The sequence below is a fragment of the Ipomoea nil genome, unplaced genomic scaffold (genome assembly GCF_001879475.1).
Source record: "Ipomoea nil cultivar Tokyo-kokei standard unplaced genomic scaffold, Asagao_1.1 scaffold2403, whole genome shotgun sequence".
Classification (NCBI taxonomy): domain Eukaryota; kingdom Viridiplantae; phylum Streptophyta; class Magnoliopsida; order Solanales; family Convolvulaceae; genus Ipomoea; species Ipomoea nil.
This window is the reverse complement of record NW_017618831.1, coordinates 9037-35683: the sequence shown is the minus strand read 5'-3', so window position 1 is coordinate 35683 and position 26647 is coordinate 9037. Positions and strand designations below refer to the sequence as shown.

Sequence of the window (26647 nt, the reverse complement as noted above, 5' to 3'; positions counted from 1 at the left end):
ACAAATGGAGAGCATGGTTTATGATAGATATAGGTGTATAGTAATAATGATGAAGTTATCAATGTTAGAATTAAAAAGTAAGGTAACAGTGTTATTATAAAAGTGTAAGGATAGTTTTGTCTAACAAGAATGTAGTAGGGACAATTTTGTCTAATAACATTGAAGTGTACAATATTTAAAGTAAAATGTATACATTTATTAGCATACAAAAACAAGGACATAAATCAAAGATATAACCTTGATTGAGACTTATTATGTTTTTAGAATTATATCTAATTTCTTAACAAGAAACCACATTTTCATGGCTATATTATATTATTAATTAGGGGAATAGGTTCAAAGAGTACAGTTTGGATACGAGTCTGAGTCTCAAAATTCTTGGAATTTATGCCATGCCCATCTCCATGTTGATACATGCACTGAGCCATTCTAGCAATGTTCATCGCAGCTTCAATGAATGTTCCGGAGAAAGGGCTACCACCTTCAAGTAGAACTTTATTCATTTTCTTCCATATCTCATTCATCTCCAAATCAATGAAACCACGAGCCTCGTTCACAGAAGCTTTAGCCTCACCCATGTAACATTGTATTGCTTTTGGGACATCACCCCTTTTCATCTCATCCTAAAATATTTAAAAAAAAAAATGAATAGAATAAAAAAAAAAAAAAACAAAACTTAATTAGAGAAAGAATATATGAAGGATAATGTTGTATATGTCTCATATGTTATTGTAACATATATGACAGGTATTGGAGTGTAGTAGAGAGACAACACATGTTTCTACGATTTGAACCCGAACCAGGTTCGCTGGATGGGTTGGGGTGTGACCTGGAGTGCTGGTACAATACATGGATAATTTTGTAAATATACAGTTAGGGTTGTCTATATGTAACCTTGAATGTTTTATCATAACAATTAATTAAAAAATTAAAAATGGGTTGGAGCATAGTGGAGCAACAACACCCATTTCAGTGGTTAGAACCCGAACCAGGTTCACTAAGCAGGTTGGGGTTGTGGGGCACTAGTGTGGTACATGAGTAATTTTGTAAATGTACGTTTAGGGTGATCTATTTGTAACCTTGGGATGTTTTATGTTGGGCGTCGGCCGGGTTGGCTGAGTTCAACCCCTGCTCGATTCGAGACGTGACGCTTTGGCTTACCATGGAGAGATGTGGTTAAATGATTAATGTCCACTTACCTATCACCAATTGGTTTTAAGTAGGATATGGCAACCAGATACCTTAGAAACATTTTATAATCACAATTAATAAAAAGGGGTATGGTGTTGGAGCACCGATTTTCATGGTTAGAACCCAAACAAGGTTAGCTGGGTGGGTTGGGGTGCGGGAACGCTGGTACAGTATAGGGATAATTTTTTAAATGTACATTAGGGTTTTCCATTTGAAACCTAAATGTTTTATCATCACAATTAATAACAGATTTATACTTACAGGTGAGGTTCCTTTATCATTTGCAAGACGAAGGATCATAGATGACAGACGGATTATTTCATGATAATCTGTCAAGCAATGAAGGGCAGCAGAATACTCCGCAGGGTTAACGTTGTTGACATAGAAAAAAACATGCACTAATATTAGCGGACAGCTTATTGAAATCCATGCATTTTCTATGTATTCTTCAAAGGTTGGGGTGTATCCACTGTCGTACCACTTTGCCTCTTGTAAGTATGCTTTGCATAGATCTGCCCACTGATCATATATACTCTCATCAAAATATATGGATAATGGATGTTATAATAATATTAAGAAATGAGGGTCAAATTAGTCATTAAATTACACTGAAAAATGTAATTGAGCCATCCAATTCAATTAAAACAAATACAATTAACTATTTAAACAAGCTAAATTAATATATTCCAGCAATTAGGTCAAAAGTGACCGATTCTCCAGGTTAGTCGTTGACATGACGATTAACCTTTAATAAATTATTTTATTCATTTTAAATAAAAATATTAATATCAATGACCTTTTGGTGTAGTGACACGAAGTGGCACTACTGAAAATTATGAAATTTACGATCATCTGAAAAGTGATTTTAAATCAAGTTGATACCAAAAAGTGGTCGGAAATAGCAACAAAAGTTTTTCCGGATACCAAAAGTGGTCGGAACAAGACTTTTGACTTGATTTAAAATTACTTTTAGGTGGTCGGAAATTCCATAATTTCCAGTAGTGTGGCCATGAGTTTGATCCCCAGTGGAAACAGTATTAACTCTTTGTGTTTCAGTAAGAAGAAAAGTCTACACTTCGTCTCTGACCAGAGACGAAGCTAAGTTTGCACTTTGTCTCCGACCAACGATGACGAAGGGGAGCACAGATGGGGGTTTGGTTTTTTTTTTTTTTTTTTTTTAAAAAAATTATAAATAAAATAATTTATTAAATGTTAAGTGTCACTTTTTAACCTGAGGAGTCTATTGTATTTTTTAAAATTGTATGACCTAAATGCATTTTCGTGTGTAGTTTATTTGCTAATTTGATCCTTATTCTAATATATTAATTAATTGATTTAATTAATTTATCAAAACAAAATGACAAAAACTTGTGTGAGACCGTCTCACGGGTATCAATTTGTGAGACGGATCAAATCTTTTATTAATGAGTTCAAAAATCCGACCCATTAATTAAAGATTTGACTCATTAATCAAATATTCGACTCCTCTCATGGATTGAGACCCGTGTGACGGTCTCATACAAGTATTACCCAAACAAAATTAATGGCTTTTGAGAATACCGATTTTCTGAGATGATGCAAGATAAAGATGCCATGTTCTTTAAGAATATCGTATGCAACTTCATTGACGAAGTTGTTGAGTGCCAAATAGCATAACCTCATGTAGTCCGGGAGATGTTCTACTTTTGTTTCATCATCCCATCTGAAACAATGATCAAATGATCTTGATGTCATATAAGAACAACCTTAAAAAAAATAAAAAACAAAATTGAAAAATGAGGAACAATTCTTCATTTTACTAACCCCAAAGACTTTGATAAGCTAATAGTTACCTTTCAACGGTATCAGTGAAGAGCTGCAATTCATCCAAACTACCATAAACATCATATATATCATCAATTGTGCAAATGAGACAGTTGAGCTTTGTCCCCATTCTTCTGCAGTTTACATACTTAGGGTTGGGGATAAATCCTACTGTCCAGAAAAAGTTCTCCACCACTCTATCCCTCACAAATGTTAACCTTTCTGCAATATACGACTTCTCCCACCACCTACATAGAAAAAAAAAATGCTTATATATTGAATAAGGCCCGACACTAGCTTGACTCTAAATAAGTCACAACATAATATGTACATTTAGCTGATAACTGTTAGCTGATTGGGTTAATTAGTAGGTTTAACTAGTTCATAACATTTAAACATTATTTGATTGTAGAAAAATGTTTAGTAAATTAGCTGTTAGTTGGTAGCTGATTAAATGCAAAATGACTTTCTCAAAAAACTGTATCGGAACAACTGTTTTGAACATTTTTTTGAATTTTAGCATTGTGAAGCAATAAGTTGTTACAAAAAGCTAATTAAACAGGGCCAATGTGTACCTTGATACGGATCTTAAGTCCTCCAAATGCACAGCTTGAACAATGTTGAAGTCTAGCTTAGCCAACTCCAAAAGGATGGCATTATTCGAGGTTGTTTTTCCTTTGTCGTATGAATCAATGAAACCTCTGGCCTCCAACCTCGGCATCCTCCAATGTAATGGCATCTTTAATTCATGTTTGAGATGCTTGGAAGAGAAATCTCTACCCAATTCCAAACTTGTTTCACCTTCCATTGACAGAAAAGATGATTCATACAAGTTCAATAATCCCTTTGTATCTTCACAGAGACTGGCATTAAAACCACACCTCTTTCCATCCATGAATCCATCAAATACATCTGCAATCAATTAAACAATCCATGCATAATGTTATATATACATATACACTCATTGTATAATATTTATAGAGAGAAATTCTTCTGTTTTGGATGACTAGGAAACTCGCAGTCATACGGGTATGCACCAGTAAACCTCACATGTAGCCTAGCCGACAAAGGAGCACCAGTAAACCTCTGTATTGGATGACTGGGAAACCCGCAGTCATACAGGTGTGCACCCGTAAACCTCACCTGTGGCCTAGCCGACAAAGGAGCACCAGTCAACAAGAGTTTCCGCCCACGATTGTGAGGTATGTGGAAAACGACTTCTGCCAAATTTTGGTGGGAGTCTTTTTCCTCCAAAATGACCATATTTTCTGTTGACTCGATTTCTAGGCACATTCTAACACTACGAATACGAAATCAAGAAAACTAATAGATCGCTCTCACCAAGAGTCAAACTTGGAACCTTTAGGTTACCAAGCAACTGACCAACTTAATTGGACCGGGATTACCCGAGATAAATTATTAAGTTATCATCACTACCTTGAGAAATATTAAAGCCATTTTGTCTGAGAACTCTAAACTCAAGAGCTGTGGCATACAGGTCCTTCTCTTCTGATGCCTTGTAATTGTTACTACTCTTCTTCTCCTTCATATAGATATCCATCAAAGCTTCCATGATTTCTTCCTCAAAATGGTAAGAACATCCCAGCCTCTTCAGCTCATCAATCATCTCCATTTTCTCCACTTCTCCCATCTCTTCATTCTTCAGCATATTCTTCACTCTCTCCTTCAACTCGTCGCGTCGCATAACAAAGCCCTCAGCCTGCAAGCATTTTGGCAACAAAATTTGCTTCTAGTTTCATATATATGGAAAGAAATTATTAAAAAAACAATAATTATAAAAGATGAACAAAATTACAGTATAATGAGTGGTGCTAAGTGATTGAATGTAAGTGTAATCCCAGGTGGGAGGCTCATAATTGCCAGATCTTCTTGTAGTAGTTGTGGTGTGATAACACATGCGAAATGAAGATGCTGCATGAGATCTATGAATAGATGGAATTTTGCATGTAGTGAATGTAGAAAACATTTTGGCCATTATTATTGCCATTCAACAATAAAATTTGATCTTTTTTTTTTTTATAAAAGATTTCCCTTTGGAATAACTTTGATGAGGAATTCTCAGTGTTGGTTGCCAGATTTTATAGTGAAACGTATTCAGCCTAATATATCTAATCTAATCTAAAATCTAAAATTAATATAACAATACTCAATTTTATTTACTTATACTTGCGTAGCAGTTAACGCCATGTTTCAATTAAAGGACTCGGTCCACCCAGGTAACACCCAACAACTTGGTCGGGTCCAACCTCCTGTTATAAAAGCTTAGCTTGCACTTGGTGTTAAGTAAATATAAAGAACAAAGTGTTTTTTCGTTATAAGTTATAATTTTTTTTATGTAGTTGATAAACGTTGGATCCTGACACCCATCAAAAACTAATCACCATGCACATATGAAAGAGATCGAGTATTCAACATACTATATATATAGGTTTAAGTTCCAGTGCGGGTGAATGCTTCTCGTGCGGTTGTGCGTGTGATTAATGTGCATGAGTTTTGTACTTAATGTGTGTGAGTCTTGTGCTTAAAGTGCGTGAGATTTGTGCTTAATGTGTGTGAGTTTTGTACTTAAAGTGCATGAGTCTTGTGCCTAAGGTGCGTGAGTTTTGTGCTTAATGTGCGTGCGTGTGTACTTAATGTGAGTTGTTGTTAAAATTTTAAAGTGCATGAATTTTGTGCTTAATGTGTGTGAGTTTTGTGCTTAAGGTGCGTGAGTTTTGTACTTAACGTGCATAAGAGTGTACTTAATGTGAGTTGTTGTTAAAACTTAAGGTGCGTGTGTTTTTGTACTTAATGTGCGTGAGTTTTGTGCTTAAGGTGTGTGAGGTTGTGCTTAAGATGCGTGACTTTTGTGCTTAAGGTGCGTGAGTTTGTGTTCTGAATGCATTTTATTTGTGTGTTTAATGTGTGTGTGTGTTGTGTACTTAAAGTGCGCCAATGTAATGCTTAATGTGAGTCCACCCGCACAATCGCACGGGAAGCACCACCCTCACCTGATCCCTTCCCTATATATATATATATATATATATATATATATATATATATATATATATATATATATATATATATATATATATATATATATATATATATATATATAAAGGGGGCAATAGCAAGTGAATTGGTCGGACAATTGGTATATAAAGGAGGCAATAACGTGTTAGTTGAGCAGTTAGTTTGGTAGTCACAATGTTCTAAGTTTGACTCTTCGTGGGAGTTATGACAACTTAGGTTGATTTACCTCCTTATAGTCATTTATTTACTGGTTTGAGCCACAATATGAATTTCACCCAAAACACACCTTCAAATAGTGTACAGACACAAATTCAACCCGGGAAAGAAATCCATTTTGCCAATTGTTTTAATTTATTGCTAAACCGTGGTCGCTAAAGTTACAAAAATCCATCCAAAATCTACGAATTCGTGATATATCAACCAATCTAAATATTTTTTTTTGGAAATAACCAATCTAAATATAGTATATATACTTTCACTCACATTTGGCCTGAGTACACTTAATTGGAAAGACTTGTTATATACGCTATGAAATTGCATGCATGAAGCATGCTCAAGCAGTCAATCTTGTTGATAGTTCCATAACCCATTTAATTTTACAATTTAAGAGCATGATTAAATTCAATCATTTTTAAACCCAATAATTAACATGTAGTATTATCATGACTATATAAATCTTGATGCCAATCACTATCAAAATAACTTATGAAAAAAAAATGTAGCACCAAACTTTAATTTAAACAATATTAAATAGTTATCTCGAAAGAAATAATTGAGTAGATAAAGTATGATCTTAGATAGATGGATCAGATTGGCTCACGCTTCTCATATGAAATTTTATGTCATCTGATCTTGATTCACAATTACATTGTAGTAAGATCGGTTATTTTACAGATATGCCAATTAATAAATATAAAGCAATTGTCACAATTAATACATGTGATATCATCATGAGGTAATAATTGGTCAAAAAATTTGGTCTAAATAGTTTATTTTTTTTCAAATATTTCATAAAATTGAACTTTATCTCTTTATTTCCGTTTATTCCTTATATTTCTATAATTCTTTCAAGAAGGATGAACTCCAACCCTAAGGGCCCCCCACATTTCGACCCGACAGAACATTTGGGAGGATATTTCTATATTTCTATATTAGAGATTTGGGGTGTTACAAGAGGTGATTCCCCATCTTCATAGCTTCTCATGACTCCCATTAACTCTACGTGCATCCGAAATGCTCCAAAAATCATTAAATTCATCTAAGTCATCAAGAAGTACACCTAAACACACAAATAAATCAAATGAGGAATACTTTGAACAAAATTATAATAAATGGATGGCAAGGAAAATAAGCTTAAATGCAAGATGAAAATATGAACATTTAGGCTCTTATCAATCACATGATAAGCTAAGATTTTCTCCTATTTTTTTCGAGTGATGAGAAAATTTACAGTCACAATTTGATGGTGTGTATTTGTGTAAACTCCGCCTTGACCCTAGCCAACAAAATATCACAATGAGATAAACTAGTATAGGTTGCTCATAGCTTATCGGCTCAAACCAATAATGGTAATATATAGGCCGCTCTCACTAGAAATCAAATTTAAAACCTTATAGTTACAAAACCAACAATCTTATCAACTTAGTTTGAGTTAGTTGCTCCCATTTATTTTTTAAATTAGTCTTACTCTGATCAATGTTTCGAAAATATCTTATATATTATTTTACCAAGTAGCTTGTAGCTCATTGGCATCTCTGTAGCTCTCCCGAATGGAACAGAGGTCATAGGTTTGAACTCCAGTGGGGGCATTAACTCTTTATGCTTCAATAAATCGATTGAGAAAGTATTTATGGACAGATACTATATTGTATTAGAGTTAGTAGTACTAAAAAATGATAAGACTTTAATGCTAGACAATAAGGCTATAATCTATTATATAAATACTTGATTTTAAGGCTTTGGCTTTATACCGCTTAAAAAGACTCATACTTTTTTATGGAGTAACATTTTTACATCCATAGACACTCCAATTTCCTATTGTTTATTTCTCTCATTTCATCATATAAATATATACTTTTATCGAAGGAATTAATAAAAGCGGTGACTTTTATTAATCAATCCAAGCAATACAATTTTTGCAAAATCTCTGTGAGACAGGTCAGATTTTTCATAAGTATTACACTTTTTCTCATAAGTAATTCTTCAACAGCTAATATTATATTTTAATTTAAAAGTAATACATTTTTTATTAAAAATATCGCATTTTTTCATAAGCATTACATTTTCTCACATAAGTAACAATCAATCATATTAGTATTATACAATGTTCAACCCTGATTTTATTTATTTATTTATTTATTTATTTATTTATTTATTTATTTTTGACAAACAAAAGGAAGGATAGTATTACTATAAAGAGGGTAAAAAGGGTAAGATACAATCAGGGGACTTGGTCCCAATAGCTTGTGCCAGCTTGAAAGCCAGCCACCCTAGCTAAGATGTGGGCGATCTGGTTCGCTGACCTACTGATATGAATACATGTTATAGAGTCAAAACTTTTCATAAGGTTGGTACAAGATTAGATAATGAAGCCTAAGATAGTTCTGTTTGGGGTGGTATTTTGTAGCTCGTTAACCGTATTCTAGTAGTCCGTCTCTAGCATTAATATTCTGATATTCTGACCTAATTAGTATTACACAATTGTTCAACTCATAGATATTACATTTTGATTTAAAACTATTATATTTTTCTTCAAAATTATTACACTTTGTTGGTTTCGATACCGAACGATGAGAGTCTAGATTGGGGGGGGGGGGGGGGGAGTATAGACTATGCGATTTTTTAAACTAAACTTAGAAGAGTAATGCACAGCGGAAAAGTAAGTATCTTTTTTAATTGTTTCTTTGCACACTTTCATTAGAAATCATTATGTTCAGGTGATTAAGGATGCAATGCAGTGCGATTAAGTAAATAGTAAATAACGAGAGGGAGAGAGATTTTTATAGTGGTTCGGCTGTTAACTAAACCTACTCCACTCTTCTTTCACAACTCGTGAAATGGTTTGCACTATCACTCCTAGTACAAACTAAGCCAAGCTTGCTTCCTTGATCACTAAGCCGGACAGCAACTTGCTAGGTTTTTCAACTCCTCGGAGTTTACTCCGCCTCTATCAACTTCTACAGACTTGAGTGTTGGAAAAGATTGATGGCAATCCCAACTTGAAATCTTGACTTGATGGTGGCTTGATCTTCGTATGAACTGCAAGATTTCTTAATGTTGTGAAGACTTAGAAAGCTAGATGGTCTTTTTGAAAAGTCTTCACAAACACACACACTGGTTTTTGAAAATCTTGAAGCTTGAGTTTTTAAGAGCTTTTCTGATAGCTATGGAGTGATAAAACCAACACCTTCTTCAAGTGATGAAGAAGGGTATTTATAGGAGTGAAAAATCCATCCGTTAGAGGGAGATGAAATTTCAACATATTAACCAGTGTGTATTGACTGCTGGGTAAGGAGTCTTAATGCGGCTTGTACTATGTAGCCGTTGGCTTCAAAAAGCAACCAACCTTTTTGTCACGTAGTGAAGACAAAATGTACCAATCATTAAATGCTCCTTGATATTTGGGATATTTCTAGGACACCATTTGTCTAGGATGATTTTTTCAACTTTGAAACTTGGACAATTATGCTTATAAAAACATGTGGAACTTGTCCAATCGAGTCAGACCTTGACTTGTAGTCTCGAGTTCTGGTAATGAAGGATTGTCCTTATCATTCGTTTTCTACTCAAATCAAATGATCTTTCTTTATCATTTATCAACTACCCGAGAGATAGACCCTTTCATGATTCGGTCTTAGCGAATCTCTCGGTCTTCTCTTGATCTTCTCTTTCTTCAACCTATCTTGAGGAATGCTCTGATTTGTGTATATAGTAAGCTGAGCACGAATCATTCTTTGAGCGAAAACAACTTTCGTTCAACACGAAAGATACAAAATAACGAGAGAAAAGGAGGGGTCTAAATTCCTAGTGAGTTTGGTATCATCAAAATCTAATTACACATATTCCTAACACACTTCTCCTTATAAATTATAAGTAACAAACAATTTATTTATTATTAATTAGTATTACATTTTCGTCTTGATCCAACGGTGTCACATACAGGAGACTCACCCTTATATTAATTATATCTAATTTCTTAACAAGAAACCTCATTTTCATGGCTATATTATATTATTAATTAGGGGAAAAGGTTCAAAGAGTACAGTTTGGATACGAGTCTGAGTCTCAAAATTCTTGATGCCATGCCCATCTCCATGTTGATACATGCACTGAGCCATTCTGGCAATGTTCATCGCAGCTTCAATGAATGTTCTGGAGAAAGGGCTACAACCTTCAATTCGAACTTTATTCATTTTCTTCCATATCTCATTCATCTCCAAATCAATGAAACCACGAGCCTCGTTGACAGAAGCTTTAGTCTCACCCATGTAACATTGTATTGCTTTTGGGACATCACCTCTTTTCATCTCATACTAAAATATTTAAAAAAAAAAAAAAAAACCCTTAATTAGAGATCGAAAGAATGAATGATAATGTTGTGTATGTATCATATGTTATTGGAACGTGACAGGTAGTATTGGAGCGTAGCAGAGCTACAACACGTTTCTATGATTTGAACTCGAATCAGGTTCGTTGGATGGGTTGGGGTGTGGGTGCTGGTACGGTAGAGGGGTAATTTTGTAAATATACTATTAGGTTGACTATATGTAACCTTGAATGTTTTATCATCACAATTAATTTTTTTAAAAACGGGTTGGAGCATATAGTGGAGCAACAACACTTGTTTTTGTGATTAGAACCCAAACCAGGTTCACTGAGCGGGTTGGGGTTGTGGGGCACTAGTGTAGTACATGGGTAATTTTGTAAATGTATGTTTAGGGTGGTCTATCTGTAACCTCGGGGTGTTTTATAATCACAATTGATAAAAAGGGGTGTTAGAGCACCGATTTTTATTGGTAGAACCCGAATTGGGTTCGCTGCATGGGTTGGGGTGCAAGAACGCTAGCTGGTACAGTATAGGGGTAATTTTTTAAAGAGAAAATGACACTTTTTCCCCCTAAGTTATATACTTATAGCACTTTTTCCCCCTCAATTATTTAGGTAAGCATATTAGTCCCTTCAATTATTCTAAAAGTGGTTGTTTTTCCCCCTAATATATTAAATAGACATTTATACCCTTAAAATAAATATTTTATTTATTTTATTTCTCCAACAAATTATTGCGTATACGTAGGGATGACTACGATTCGATTCGAACTGAATCGGACACTATAGCAATCGAATTAAAAGTTTCCGGTTATGATTCAGATCTAGAACCCAATATTTGGATTTCAATTTATTAAAATTATGAATCAAAAAAATTGGATCCTGAACCGAGAACTGACGGTTCCGGACCCGATTCGCGATTTTGAACCGTTTTTATTTTAAAATTTTATTTTTATTTTAAAAATAGTCTAAATTCAACAATAAATGTATTTTATTTTTTCAGTTCGGAACATGAACCGTCCGTTCCGGGATTTTAATAAACTCTAAATATCGAATTTCGGTTCTAAATTGTAATTGGAATATTTCGGTTTGGTTGCTATAGTGTTTATTTGGTTTGAACCAAATTATGGTCATAATTTGTTGGAGAAGAAAAATAAATAAAATATTTATTTTAAGGGTAAATATGTCCATTTAACATTTTAGGGGGGAAAACAGCCACTTGAATAATTGAGGGGAGAAAAGTGCTATAAGTATATAACTCAGGGGGAAAAAGTGCCATTTTCCCTTTTTTAAATATACATTAGGGTTCTCCATTTGCAATCTAAATGTTTTATCATCACAACTAATAACAGATTTATACTTACAGGTGAGGTTCCTTTATCATTTGCAAGACGAAGGATCATAGATGACAGACGGATTATTTCATGATAATCTGTCAAGCAATGAAGAGAATCCTCCGCAGGGTTAACGTTGTTGACATAGAAAAAAACATGCACAAATATTAGAGGACAGCTTATTGTAATCCATGCATTTTCTATGTATTCTTCAAAGGTTGGGGTGTATCCACTTGCGTACCACTTTGCCTCTTGTAAGTATGCTTTGCATAGATCTGCCCACTGATCATATATATACACTCAAAAAATATGGATGTTATAATAAGAAATGATAGGTCAAATTAGTCATTAACCTACACATAAAAGTGTAATTCAACCATCCAACTAATTCTAATTATATTTTCGTGTATAGTTTAGTAACCAATTTGATTCGTCCTTATTCTAATATTAATTAATTGAAGTATTTATCAAAACAAAATTAATGGCTTTTGAGAATATAATACCGATTTTCTGAGATGATGCAAGATAAAGATGCCATGTTCTTTAAGAATATCATATGCAACTTCGTTGACGAAGTTGTTGAGTGCCAAATAGCATAACCTCATGTAGTCCGGGAGATGTTCTACTTTTGTTTCATCATCCCATCTGAAACAATAATCAAATGATCTTGATGTCACATATATAAGAACAACCTTAAAAAATAAAATAAAAAAAAATCAAATTGAAAAACGAGGAACAATATAATTCTTCATTTTACTAACCCAAAGACTTTCATAAGCTAATAGTTACCTTTCAATGGTATCAGTGAAGAGCTGCAATTCATCCAAAGTACCATAAACATCATATATATCATCAATTGTGCAAATGAAACAGATGAGCTTTGCCCCCATTCTTCTGCAGTTTACATACTTAGGGTTGGGGAGGAGTCCTACTGTCCAGAAAAAGTTCTCGACCACTCTATCCCTGGAAAATTTTAACCTTTCTGCAATATACGAGTTCTCCCACCACCTACATCGAAAAATGTTTATGGTGTTTGGTAAATAGTTTTTAGCTGATTGGGTTACTGGGTTTGATTAGTTAATAGCATTAGCTGATTGTAGAAAGACGTTTGGTAAATTAGCTGTTGGGAAAATGGCACTTCTTCCCCCTAAGTTATATACTTATAGCACTTTCTCCCCCTGAATTATTCAAGTGGCTGTTTTTCCCCCTGAAATGTTAAATGGACATATTTACCCTTAAAATAAATATTTAAAATAAATATTTCATTTATTTTCCTTCTCCAACAAATTATGACAATAATTTGGTTCAAACCAAACAAACACTATAGCAACCAAACCGAAATATTCCAATTACAATTTAGAATCGAAACTCGATATTTAGAGTTTATTAAAATCGCAAACCGGAACAGACGATTCATGTTCCGAACTGAAAAAATAAAATGCATTTATTGTTGAATTTAGACTATTTAAAATATAAAAAAAAAATTTAAAATAAAGACGGTTCAAAATCGCGAACCGAATCCAGAATCGCTGATTCACGGTTCAAGATCCAATTTTTTTTATTCATAATTTTAATAAATTGAAATCCAAATATTAGGTTCTAGATCTGAATCATAATCGAAAACTTTTAATTCATTTGCTATAGTGTCCGGTTCAGTTTGATCAGAACCATGGTCATCCCTATGTATACGCGATAATTTGTTGGAGAAGTAAAATAAATAAAATATTTACTTTAAGGGTAGAAATGTCAATTTAATATATCAGGGGGGAAAACCACCACTTTTAGAATAATTGAGGGGGCTAATGTGCTTACCTAAATAATTGAGGGGGAAAAATGACTATAAGTATATAACTCAGGGGGAAAAAGTGTCATTTTCCCTTAGCTGTTAGCTGATAGTTGATTACATTCAAATTGACTTTCTCAAAAAACTTATCGAAAAAGCTATTTTCAACAATTTTTATTTAAATTTTAGCATTTTAGAACAATAAGGGAGCGTTTGGTTCAGGTTATATAAGATAGTCAATGTTATATTTGCTTAGTAATATAAGATTCCCATGTTTGGTTCAGGTTATGTAATTTTCCCTGGGAATGTCAGATAACCCCTGCATTAAGTTTTTAGCTATTGGAAGGGAATGCGAGATACCCTCCAATTTCTTAGGTAATCTCACATTCCCTTGTCTTATTACTAATGTTGGGCTTTGGACGTTTTAATCAATTTATCTTATTACCGTTGTCTTATTTACATATCCTAGTTTTAAACCAAACACATGAATCTAACATTCCCAATAATCTAACATTCCCAGCAATCTAACATTCCCTAAGGTAATCTAACATTCCGAGAACCAAATGCCCCCTAAGATATTACAAATAAAAGCTAATTAAGACTGTTTAATCAAGTCAAAAACTAATAGTGGTCAAATAAGCCAAAATTAGTTGATAAACTAACTATGTTTCCAAATAGTACCTATATTGAATAAGGCGGCAATTTATTGTATGCACACATTGCTATGTGGACCATAATAAAGAGTACAATTTTAATATACTAAAAGTACATTATTTTTGTACTGAATGTACAATAATGTACAATACTCAAATAGTGTACTTCTTCTGAATATAATGTATATTTTTAATATGAAAAATGGTCAAATAGACCATTGAACTATAGGCAAAAGTGCAATTAGGTCCTTGAACTTTAAAAGAGTGCAATTAAGCTCTTCAACTTGTTATTTTGAGTCAAATAAACCTAATTACCAGTAACCAACAGGTTACAGGTAAATTATTGATGTTTACCGCCGGAAATCACCCTTGACCGCCTGAAATCACTGTTGACAGCCAAAAAAAAAAAAAAAACGACATCTTCTTCTCCCGGAGAAGATAACGTCCGGTTGTCCTCTCCAATGGAGAAGGCGACCAGATCTGGCCGCCTTTTCCACTTGGAGAAAGCGACCGGACTAGTCGCCTTCTCCAGTGGAGAAGGTAACTGCTGGTCGTCTTCTCCATTGGAGAAGGCGACCTCGAGGTCGTCCTCTCCAATGGAGAAGGCGACCAGATCTGACCGCCTTCTCCACCGGAGAAGACGATCGAACGGTTGTCTTCTCTGGTAGGTTATCTTTTTTCTTCTTTTTTTTTAATTTTGTTGTCGTCGAAATCTTTTTGACCGGTTATTGCAGGTGAATAACCTGTTATTGAGTTTATTTGACTCAAAATAACAAGTTGAGGGGTCTAATTGTACTTTTTTTAAAGTTGAAGGGCTTAATTGCACTTTTGTCTATAGTTCAAGTGTCTATTTGACCATTTTCCCTTTTTAATATAGTAAAATTAATATTATTTATGTACCGAATATACATTATTTGATAATATGGTCTACACAACAGTGTGGATCATGATTGGAATAAGGCCCGACACTAGCTTTACTCTAAATAAGTCACAACATAATGTGTACCTTGATACGGATCTTAAGTCCTCCAAATGCACAGCTTGAACAATGTTGAAGTCTAGCTTAGCCAACTCCAAAAGGATGGCATTATTCGAGGTTGTTTTTCCTTTGTCGTATGAATCAATGAATCTTCTGGCCTCCAACCTCGGCATCCTCCAACGTAATGGCATCTCTAATGCATGTTTGAGATGCTTGGCAGAAAAGTCTCTAGCCAAATCCAAAGTTGTTTCACCTTCCATTGACAGAAAAGATGATTCATACAAGTTCAATAATCCCTTTGTATCTTCACACAGACTGGCATTAAAACCAGACCTCTTTCCATCCATGAATCCATCAAATACATCTGCAATCAACAATATATACATATATACACTCATTGTATTATATATATATAGAGAGAAATTCTTCTGTTTTGGATGACTGGGAAACCCGTAGTTATACGGGTATGCACCAATAGACCTCACATGTGACCTAGTCGACAAAGTAGCATAAGAGATAAACTAGCCTAGATTTTTCATAGCTGACTTCGATCACCTTGTGACCCTAGCCGGCAAATTAAAGGATGATAATGAAGTAAACAAATTTAGGGGTCGTATGGAAAGCAATAAAATGTTCTAGAAAATGAGTCGTTTTTCTGAAAATATTTTCCTTTCCCGTGTTTGGCTGTACAGTAGAAAACTGTCTTTGTGTGTTTGGCTATTTTCCAGAAAATGAGACGGAAAATAAGCAAAATTATATACTTCAACATTATTTTAATTATTGTTATATACCAAAAAAAATATTTTTATTGTTTTGTTTAGAATATAGGTTGTAGTGGTGATCCGCTTTTGGACCACTGCTACAAATGGAAAATGACTTCCCTTTTACACATGGAAGTCATTTCCCCTTCTAGCCAAACACTGAAAACTTAGAAAAATGATTTTCAGAAATCATTTTCTTGGTTTTCAAACGCACCCTTTAAGTTTTTTTCAAAATTGATGACCTCCCTCAAAACTAATAGGTCACTCCTACCCGGAGTCAAATTTGAAACCTTTTGATATGTTATCAAGCCAACAATTTGACCAACTTGGTTGGTGTTAGCAGATATAAATTATTAAGTTATCATCACCTTGAGAAATATTAAAGCCATTTTGTCTGAGAACTCTAAACTCAAGAGCTGTGGCATACAGGTCCTTCTCTTCTGTTGCCTTGTAATTGTTACTACTCTTCTTCTTCTTCATATAGATATCCATCAAAGCTTCCATGATTTCTTCCTCAAAATGGTAAGAACATCCCAGCCTCTTCAGCTCATCAATCATCTCCATTTTCTCTACTTCTCCCATCTCTTCATTCTTCAGCATATTCTTCACTCTCTCCTTCAACTCGTCGCGCCGCGTAACAAACCTCTCAGCCTGCAAATTAACGTTTTTAAAACAACATTTGATTCTAGTTTCATATGGATACATGTTTAAGAAAAGTGGATTATATTAACATAAGTAAAATTAATAATGTTTTTTTTGGAAAAATAAAATTAATTACAGTATAATAATTAGTGTTGAGTGATTGAATGTAAGAGTAATCCCAGGTGGGAGGCCCATAATTGGCAGATCTTCTTGTAGTAGTTGTGGTGTGATAACACATGCGAAATGAATTAGATGCATGAGATCTATGAATAGATGGAGGACAAGGAAGTTTGCACGTGATGAATGTAGAAAACATTGTGGCCATTATTGCCATTGAACAATAAAATTTAATCTTCTTTTTATAAAAGATTTCCCTTTGGATCGGAATAACTTTGAGGAATTCTCAGTTTTGGTTGCCAGATTTTATAGTGAAACGTATTCAGCCTAGAAAATACATACTAATAAAATTAATAAATGTCAATTTTGGTGGTTGGACTAGATCTTGTGTCAGGATCAAGGGATTTGCATAGTCCTCAGCAGATTAGGACTTACATACCACTATGTCAAAAGTTAGAGTTAATATATAGCGAATGTATGCGAAATTGTATTTACTTATATTGCAGAGCAGTTAGTACATGTCACGTTTCGTTGAAAAGACTCGGCCCACGCAGCTAACAGCCAACAGCTTGGTCAGGTCAAACCTCCTGTTATAAAAGATTGCACTTGTAGTTAAGTAAATATAAAGAACAAAGTGTTTTTTCATAAGTTATAATTTTTTTATGTAGTGATAAACATTGAGTCCTGACACATCAAAAACTAATCACCATGCACACATGAAAGAGAGTATTCAACATAAGAAATTATATATAGAGTAAATACCCAAAATGGTCCCACAACTATAGCTAAATTCACAAATTGGTCATCGACTTTCAATTTCAACCAATTAAGTCCTTAACTTTACAATTTTGACACGATTTGGTCCTCCATCTATTTGACCGTTTGTTGACCGTGATCTTGGAGGTGACATCGTTGTTTCGGGGGGGAAGTGTTTCTCCGCTTTCTGCTTGGGGATCGCGGGCCGGTTCAGCTTAGAGAACGCTCTTGGAGGTGACAATGCCATTTCAGAGGGGAAAGTGCTTCTCCGCTTGCATCTTGGGGATCACGAGCCGGTTCAGCTTGCCTACATCGCTTGGAGTCACGACTTTCTTGAAGAGCCGCTCCAGGGACTTCGGCAATCGATCTATCTAAAGCTATAATCTCTCCGGCATGGGGTGCAGCGCCGGCCTGATCTCAATCGATCTCGCACGTGACCTCTAGTACGTGCACCCCAACTCTAACGCCCTGGTGGTTAGCACAGAGATTATTACGCGCAACTATTACAAAGGATCGGAGAGAGCTATGCTCCTCCCTGATTGCCACTTCAAAATGGGCGGCGCCGCGATTCTCGTGTCTAATAAGAAGCGCGATTTGGGTCGGGCCAAGTAATGGCTCATGCACGTGGTTCGCATGCACAAGGGCGCCGACGACAAAGCCTAACGCTGCGTTTACGAGCAGGAAGATCCGCAAGGGAAAGTCGAAATCAACCTCTCAAAAGACCGCCGGCGAAGCCCTAAAATCCAACATAACCACAATCGCCCGGCTCGTTCTCCCGGTGTTGGAGCAGCTCCTCTTCCTCTTCACCCTAATCGGCCGAAAAATCTTCAACCCCATATAGAAACCCTACATTCCCGACTTCAAACAGGCCTTCGAACACTTCTGATCTGCATCAACGCCGGCGGCCACGCCGTCATCGACGATCTCCAGAAGAACCTGCAGCTCTCGTCGGAGCACGTGGAGGCCTCCAGGATGACGTTGCACTGGTTCGGAAACACGTCGTCTTCTTCGCTCTGGTACGAACTCAACTACATTGAATCCAAAGGGAGGATGAAGAAAGGCGACCGAATTTGATAGATTGCTTTCGGCAGTGGATTCAAATGTAACAGTTCGGTCTGGAAATGCAACCAGAACTTTAAAAAATCGACGATGGACCATGAAATTACATATATATACTCAAAAATCACAGTCAACAAACGGTCAAATAGACAAAGGACGAAATTGTGTTAAAATTACAAAGTTAAGGACTTAATTGGTTGAAATTGAAAGTCGAGGACCAATTTACGAATTTAACTATAGTCAAGGGACTATTTTGGGTATTTACTCTTATATATATATAGGAAGCAATAACAAGTTAGTCTGGTAGTTGGTTTGGTAGCCACAATGTTCTAAGTTTGATTATTCGTAGGAATTATGACAACTTAGGTTTCAAATAGCGGGCAGACACAAATTCAACCTGAGAAAGAAATCCATTTTGCCAATTGTTTTAATTTATTGCTAAACATTGGTCGTTAAAGTTACACAAATCCATCCAAAATCTACGAATTCGTGATATATCAACCACTCTAAATATAGCATATATAATTCAATTCACTCACATTTGGGTACACTTAATTGGAAAGACTTGTTATATACGCTATGAAATTGCATGAAGCATTCTCAAACTGTCAATCTGGTTGATAGTTCCATAACCCATTTAATTTCAGAATTTAAGAGCATGATTAAATTCATCTTTTTAGCCCAATAATTAATATGTAGTATTATCATGACTATATAAATCTTGATCCTAATCACTATCTAAATAACTTATGAAAAAAAAAATGTAGCACCAAACTTTAATTTAAAAAATATTAAAAAGTTATTTCAAAAGGGGTGCAGTGGCTGAGTAAATAAAGTATGATTATTCTGGATAGATGGATCATATTAGGTCACACTTCTCACCTAAAGTTTTATGCATGTCATCTGATCTTGATTCACAATTACATTGTAGTGAGATTGGTTATTTTCTAGGTAAAGCAATTGCCCACAATTAATACATGTCATACTATCATGAGATAAATATTAGTCAAAAAATTTGGTCTAATAGTTTTTTTTTTTCCCTTATATTGAGAATACATAAATTTTGTCATCTCAATATCAATTAATGAATTACAAATAAGCTAAGTAGCCCTAGCTAGCTAGTTGAAATTATTGTATTGCCTCGTTCCAGACTAAAAGGAAGTAACGTTTCTATGTCAGGGTTGCGAGAAGTGGTTTGATGATCCGGCCTCCTCATTATCTTGTTGATTGTTTTCTCTCTGATTTAATGAACTAATTTCTTATTCTAAAAAAAAAAAAAAAAGTATTCTATTTTTTATTATAAATATTGCAATTTCTCTCATAAGCATTACATTTTATCACATAAGTAACAATCAACCATATTAGTATTACACAAATGTTCAACCCGGCTTGATTGGTATTACCCAATTGATCAACTTATAGACATTACATTTTAATATAAAATTATTATTATTATTTTCTCAAAAGTATTACACTTCTCCTTATAAATTATAAGTAACAAATAATTTATTATTAATTAATATTACGTTTTTCAACATACGTATTACATTTTATCTTAATCCAACGGTCTCACATACAAGAGACTCACTCTTATTATATTATATTTAAAAAAAAAATGAAATGCATAGAATAAAACTCAAGTTCTACAGAGATGGCCCAAAAGTGACCATCCCAAATAAGATGCTCCTAATCTACTTTATTTGTGCACTAGCTGCTATGTACAAAACTGACTACCACAAAGAAGCCACATTTTCATGGCTATATTATATTATTAATTAAGGGAATAGGCTCAAAGAGTAGAGTTTGGATACGAGTCTGAGTCTCAAAATTATTGATGCCATGCCCATCTCCATGTTGATACATGCACTGAGCCATTCTGGCAATGTTCATCGCAACTTCAATGAATGTTCCGGAGAAAGGGCTACCACCTTCAATTCCAACTTTATTCATTTTCTTCCATAACTCATTCATCTCCAAATCAATGAAATCACGAGCCTCGTTGGCAGAAACTTTAGCCTCATCCATATAGCATTGTATTGCTTTTGGGACATCACCTCTTTTCATCTCAAACTAAAGTATTTAAAAAAAAAAAAAACTTAATTAGAAAAGGAATGAATAATAATATTGTGTATGTCTCATATATTATTGGAATATGACAGGTAGTATTGGAGCGTAGTAGAGCCACAACACATGTTTCTATGATTTGAACTCTAACCAGGTCCACTGGATGGGTTGGGGTGTGGGGTAACTCGTACAGTAGAGGGGTAATTTTGTAAATATAACGTTAGGGTTGTCGATCAATATGTAACCTCAAATATTTTATCATCACAATTAATTAAAAAAAATATGTTAGAACATATAGTGGAGCAATAACACCTGTTTCCGTGGTTAGAACCCAAACCAGGTTCACTGAGTGGGTGGGGGTTGTGGGGGCACTAGTGTGGTATAGGGGTACTTTTGTAAATATACATTTAGGGCGGTCTATTTGTAACCTCGGGATGTTTAATTTTATAATCACAATTAATAAAAAGGGGTGTTGAAGTGCTGGGTGCGAGAACGCGGATACGATATAGGGGTAATTTTTTAAATGTATAGTATATTAGGGTTCTTCATTTGCAACATAGCTAAATGTTTTATCATCACAACTAATAACAGATTTATATATACTTACAGGTGAGGTTCCTTTATCATTTGCAAGACGAAGAATGATAGATGAGAGACGGATTATTTCAGGATAATCTGTCAAGCAATCAAGGACAGCAGCATCCTCGGCAAGGTTGTTGACATAGAAAAAAACATGGGCTAATATTAGAGGACAGCTTATTGTAATCCATGCATTTTCTATGTATTCTTCAAAGGTTGGGGTGTATCCACTTGCGTACCACTTTGCCTCTTGTAAGTATGCTTTGCATAGATCCGCCCACTGATCATATATTATAATAAGAAATGATGGTCAAATTCACTACTGGAAATTCTGAAATTTCCGACCACCTGAAAGTGATCATAAATCAAGTTGAAAGTCTTGTTCCGACCACTTTCGGTATCCGGAAAAACCTTTGTTGCTATTTCCGACCACTTTTTGAACTTTTTGGTATCAACTTAATTTAAGATCATTTTCAGGTGGTCGGAAATTTCAAATTTCCAGTAGTGATTAGTCATTAAGCTACACGTAACAAATGTAATTGAGTCATCCGATCCAACTAAAAAAAATACAATTAACTCTTTAAACTAACAGGCTAAAATATAATCCTGCAATTAGGTCAAAAGCGACTGATTCTGATCTCCAGGTTAATCGTTAACGTAACGATTAACAAGTTTGTACTTCGTCTCCCACCATAGACGTAGCCAGTTGGAGGCCAATGATGATGTCCAAGGGGAGTAGGGTGGGGGTCGAATTGGGTTTTTTAAAAGTTAACTGTCACTTTTTAACTTGGTGAATTGGTCACTTTCGACTCAATTGCAAGACTTTGGCTTGTTCAGGAGTCTATTGTATTTTTTGAAATTATCCGATCTTATTTGTGTTTGTAGTTAAGTGAGTAATTTAAAAATACCATTTTTCTGAGATGATGCAAGATAAAGACGCCATGTTCTTTAAGCATATCGTATGCAATTTCATTGACGAAGTTGTTGAGTGCCAAATAGCAAAACCTCATGTAGTCCGGGAGATGTTCTACTTTTGTTACATCATCCCATCTGAAACAATAATCAAATGTTTTTCGTACGTCATATAAGAACAACCATATATAACAAATTAAAGTATTTTTTTAATATTGAAAAACGAGGACTTTCATAAGCTATATATACTAATATATATTACCTTTCAATGGTATCAGTGAAGAGCTGCAATTCATCCAAAGTACCATAAATATCATATATATCATCAACTGCGCAAATGAAACTGTAGAGCTTTGCCCCCATTATTCTGCAGTTTACATACTTAGGGTTGGGGGTCAATCCTATTGTCCACAAAAAGTTCTCCACCACTCTATCCCTCGCAAATGTTAACCTTTCTGCAATATACGACTTCTTCCACCACCTACATACATCAAAAAATGCTTATATTGGATTTTGTATTCATAAGTTAACTATATATATACAATGGACCTAAATGTACAATACATATAAATGGGATCGGATGAGGATGGGGTAGTGGGGGCAGCTGCCCCCATTGTGGCTCCGATCTGCCACTGGCCTAGTCACAACATAATATGTACTTTAGCTGATAGTTGTTAGTTGATTGGGTTAAAAGATTTGACTAGTTGATAACATTAGTTGATTGTAGAAAAGTATTTGGTAAATCAGTTGTTAGATGATAGTTGATTAAATAAGTCAAAATTGACTTATAATTAAAGTAACTATGTTACCAAACAGGGTCAATATGTACCTTGATACGGATTTTAAGTCCTCCAAATGCACAGCTTGAACAATGTTGAAGTCTAGCTTAGCCAACTCCAAAAGGATGGCATTATTCGAGGTTGTTTTTCCTTTGTCGTATGATTCAATGAAACTTCTGGCCTCTAACCTCGGCATCCTCCAATGTAATGGCATCTTTAGTTCATGTTTGAGATGCTTGGCAGAGAAATCTCTAGCCAACTCCAAATTTGTTTCACCTTCCATTGACAGAAAAGATGATTCATACAAGTTCAATAATCCCTTTGTGTCTTCAGATAGACTGGCATTAAAACCACACCTCTTTCCATCCATGAATCCATCAAATACATCTGCAATCAACAATCCATAATGTTATATATATAGAGAGAGAAATTTTTCTATTTTGGATGACTGGGAATCTTTTGGAACGTTAACGGTCTGACCAACTTGATTGGTGTTACCAGAGATAAATTATTAAGTTATCATCACCTTGAGAAATATTAAAGCCATTTTGTCTGAGAACTCTAAACTCAAGAGCTGTGGCATACAGGTCCTTCTCTTCTGTTGCCTTGTAATTGTTACTACTCTTCTTCTTCTTCATATAGATATCCATCAAAGCTTCCATGATTTCTTCCTCAAAATGGTAAGAACAACCAAGCCTCTTCAGCTCATCAATCATCTCCATTTTCTCCACTTCTCTCATCTCTTCATTCTTCAGCATATCCTTCACTCTCTCCTTCAACTCGTCGCGTCGCATAACAAAGCCCTCAGCCTGCAAGCATTTTGGCAACAAAATTTGCTTCTAGTTTCATATATATGGAAAGAAATTATTTAAAAAACAATAATTATAAAAGATGAACAAAATTACAGCATAATGAGTGGTGTTGAGTGATTGAATGTAAGAGTAATCCCAGGTGGGAGGCCCATAATTGGCAGATCTTCTTGTAGTAGTTGTGGTGTGATAACACATGCGAAATGAAGATGATGCATGAGATCTATGAATAGATGGAAGTTTGCATGTAGTGAATGTAGAAAACATTTTGGCCATTATTGCCATTCAACAATAAAATTTGATCTTCTTTTTGTAAAAGATTTCTCTTTGGAATAACTTTGATGAGGAATTCTCAGTTTTGGTTGCCAGATTTTATAGTGAAACGTACTTAGCCTAATATATCTAATCTAATCTAAAATCAATATAATAATGCCCAATTTTATTTACTTATACACGCGTAGCAGTTAGTTTCATGTTTCAATTAAAGGACTCGGTTCACCCAACTAACACCCAACAACTTGAACGGGTCCAACCTCCTGTTATAAAAGCTTAGCTTGCACTTGCTATTAAGTAAATATATAAGGAACAAAGTGTTTTTTCGTTATAAGTTACTCCTTATAATTTTTTTTATATAGTGATAAACGTTGGATCTTAACACCCATAAAAAACTAATCACCATGCACACATCAAAGAGAGTATTCAACATACTATATATATATATATATATATATATATATATATATATAGAGAGAGAGAGAGAGAGAGAGAGGATCACGATCAGGTGCGAACTGCCCGCCAGGAGAGAACTGAGAACCATCCAGCGCGTGCCACGTGTCCAGAACCTATAGTTATAACTAGGTGCGTGCACCTATAGTTATAAGTAGATGCATGAATGTTTGCGGGTGGTTTTCACCGGTATTAACTAACCGTTGAACTCCTCTGTAAGAACAAAAGCGATGTCAAACAGAATGAACTCAGACCAATGAATGTTAACAAAGCAAAATTACATGCACTTGTAGGTGAAAGTACGTAGGTGCATTGCCTGTACTTTTTACTTGCAAAGGTGCACCAACTACTTGCACATATAACATATTTACATGCACCAAATGACACGTGGCGCGCGCTGGATGGTTCTCAGTTCTCTCCTGGACGGTCCTTCAGGCCTCTATATATATATATATATATATATATATATATATATATATATATATATATATATATATATATTATTTATATATAAAGGGGGCAAGCAAGTTGGTCGAACAATTTGGTATATAATGGAGGCAATAACAAGTTAGTCAGGCAGTTGATTTGGTAGTCACAATGTTCTAATTATTTTGACTCTTCGTGGAAATTATGACAACTTAGATTAATTTACTTCCTTACAGTCATTTACTTGCTTGAGTCATGTGAATTTCGCTCAAAACACATCTTCAAATATCCGCTAGACACATGTTTGATCAACCCGAGAAAGAAATCCATTTTGCCAATTGTTTTAATTTATTGCTAAACATTGGTCGTTAAAGTTACAAAAATCCATCCAAAATCTACGAATTCGTGATATATCAACCAATCTAAATATAGTATATTTACTTTCACTCACATTTGGCCTGGGTACACTTAATTCAATCGTTATACCCTGCACCACGACGAGCGTAGCATTGTGCATTTCGTGTCTCCCAAAATGACATCGTTTTGGTAAATTATGTGGCGAGTTGACGCGATTATGTGTATTTATTTATAAATTATGTGTATTTATTTATACAATTATGTGTATTTGTTTATACAATTATGTACATTTTTTATACAATCATGTACATCTCTTTTATACATTATGTACATCCGAAACAGAAAATTTATGTGTATTATGTTAAGAGTTGATGTTTATTATGTTAAAAGTTTATGTATATTATGTATTATGTTAGACTATATGTATTATCTTTAAAAAAAAAAAAAAAAAAAAAAGTATGTGCATTTTGTTATACAATTATGTACATTCATGTATACAATTATGTGTATTCTAGTATAACATGAGATTTTTTTTTTACAGAAAATTAACCGCGAGCACAGGGTAGTGAAATTTCAAAAAAAAAAAAAAAAAAAAAATCTAAAACGACGTCATTTTGCATCAGAGGCACAATGCAATGCGCGTCCTGGTGTAGGATATAAATTGCCCAATTCATTGGAAAGACTTGTTATATACGCTATGAAATTGCATGAAGCATGCTAAAACAGTCAATCTGCAGGTTGATAGTTCCATAACCCATTTAATTTCAGAGTTTAAGAGCTTGATTGAATTCATTTTTTAAACACAAAAATTAACAAGTAGTACTATCATGACTATATAAATCTTGATCCCATCACTATCTAAATAACTTATGAAAAAAATGTTGCACCAAACTTAATATTAAATAGTTATTTCGAAAGGGTTACAATGGTTGAGTAAATAAAGTATGATTCCAAATAGATGGATCAGATTAGCTCACGCTTCTCACCTGAAGTTTTATGTCATCTGATCTTGATTCACAATTACATTGTAATGAGACCAGTTATTTTTCAGATATGCCAATTACCAGTTATTTTTCAGATATGCCAATTAATAAATATAAAACAATGCAATAATTAATACATGTCATATCATTCATGAGATAAATATTGGTAAAAAAAATCTGTCTAAATATTTTTTTTTTTTCCTTTTAGTACTGTTAGAGTTATAAAGAGTGGGAATGGATTCAATTCAATTATTTAGTAATCAAAATGAGTTTTAATAAAAGTATCAAAATTATTGTTTAAATATATATAACTTGAGATCAAAATTAGAGTAAAAAATATTATTTAAAAATTCATG

General features: G+C 34.4%; 3 protein-coding genes across 4 annotated transcripts; all 3 read right to left on the bottom strand.

Moving 5' to 3' along the window:
* Positions 1-174: 174 nt before the first annotated feature.
* LOC109152421 ((-)-alpha-terpineol synthase-like) lies at positions 175-5061 on the bottom strand. The gene is made up of 7 exons (XM_019300106.1): positions 4811-5061; positions 4432-4714; positions 3570-3906; positions 3024-3242; positions 2752-2893; positions 1453-1710; positions 175-623 (listed from the first exon to the last, which is right to left on the bottom strand). The coding sequence occupies exons 1-7, from the start codon at positions 5000-5002 to the stop codon at positions 306-308; spliced, it is 1749 nt and encodes a 582-aa protein (XP_019155651.1). The 5' UTR covers positions 5003-5061; the 3' UTR covers positions 175-305.
* A 5130-nt stretch (positions 5062-10191) lies between these two features.
* LOC109152423 (terpene synthase 10-like) lies at positions 10192-24154 on the bottom strand. Of its 2 annotated transcripts, XM_019300109.1 has the most exons (8): positions 23896-24154; positions 23517-23799; positions 23041-23377; positions 22474-22692; positions 22208-22349; positions 21328-21579; positions 20402-20726; positions 10192-10234 (listed from the first exon to the last, which is right to left on the bottom strand). In XM_019300109.1, exons 1-7 carry the CDS (start codon positions 24082-24084, stop codon positions 20415-20417), a joined length of 1734 nt encoding a protein of 577 aa, XP_019155654.1. In that variant the 5' UTR covers positions 24085-24154; the 3' UTR covers positions 10192-10234; positions 20402-20414. The 2 variants fall into 2 exon arrangements, with proteins under 2 accessions (XP_019155654.1, XP_019155653.1); XM_019300108.1 differs by lacking the exon at positions 10192-10234 and having other exon boundaries at positions 20193-20726.
* On the bottom strand, positions 10241-17093 carry LOC109152422 ((-)-alpha-terpineol synthase-like). Its single transcript, XM_019300107.1, has 7 exons — positions 16861-17093; positions 16451-16733; positions 15349-15685; positions 12696-12914; positions 12410-12551; positions 11937-12188; positions 10241-10559 (listed from the first exon to the last, which is right to left on the bottom strand). Exons 1-7 carry the CDS (start codon positions 17056-17058, stop codon positions 10248-10250), a joined length of 1743 nt encoding a protein of 580 aa, XP_019155652.1. The 5' UTR covers positions 17059-17093; the 3' UTR covers positions 10241-10247.
* Positions 24155-26647: the final 2493 nt, after the last annotated feature.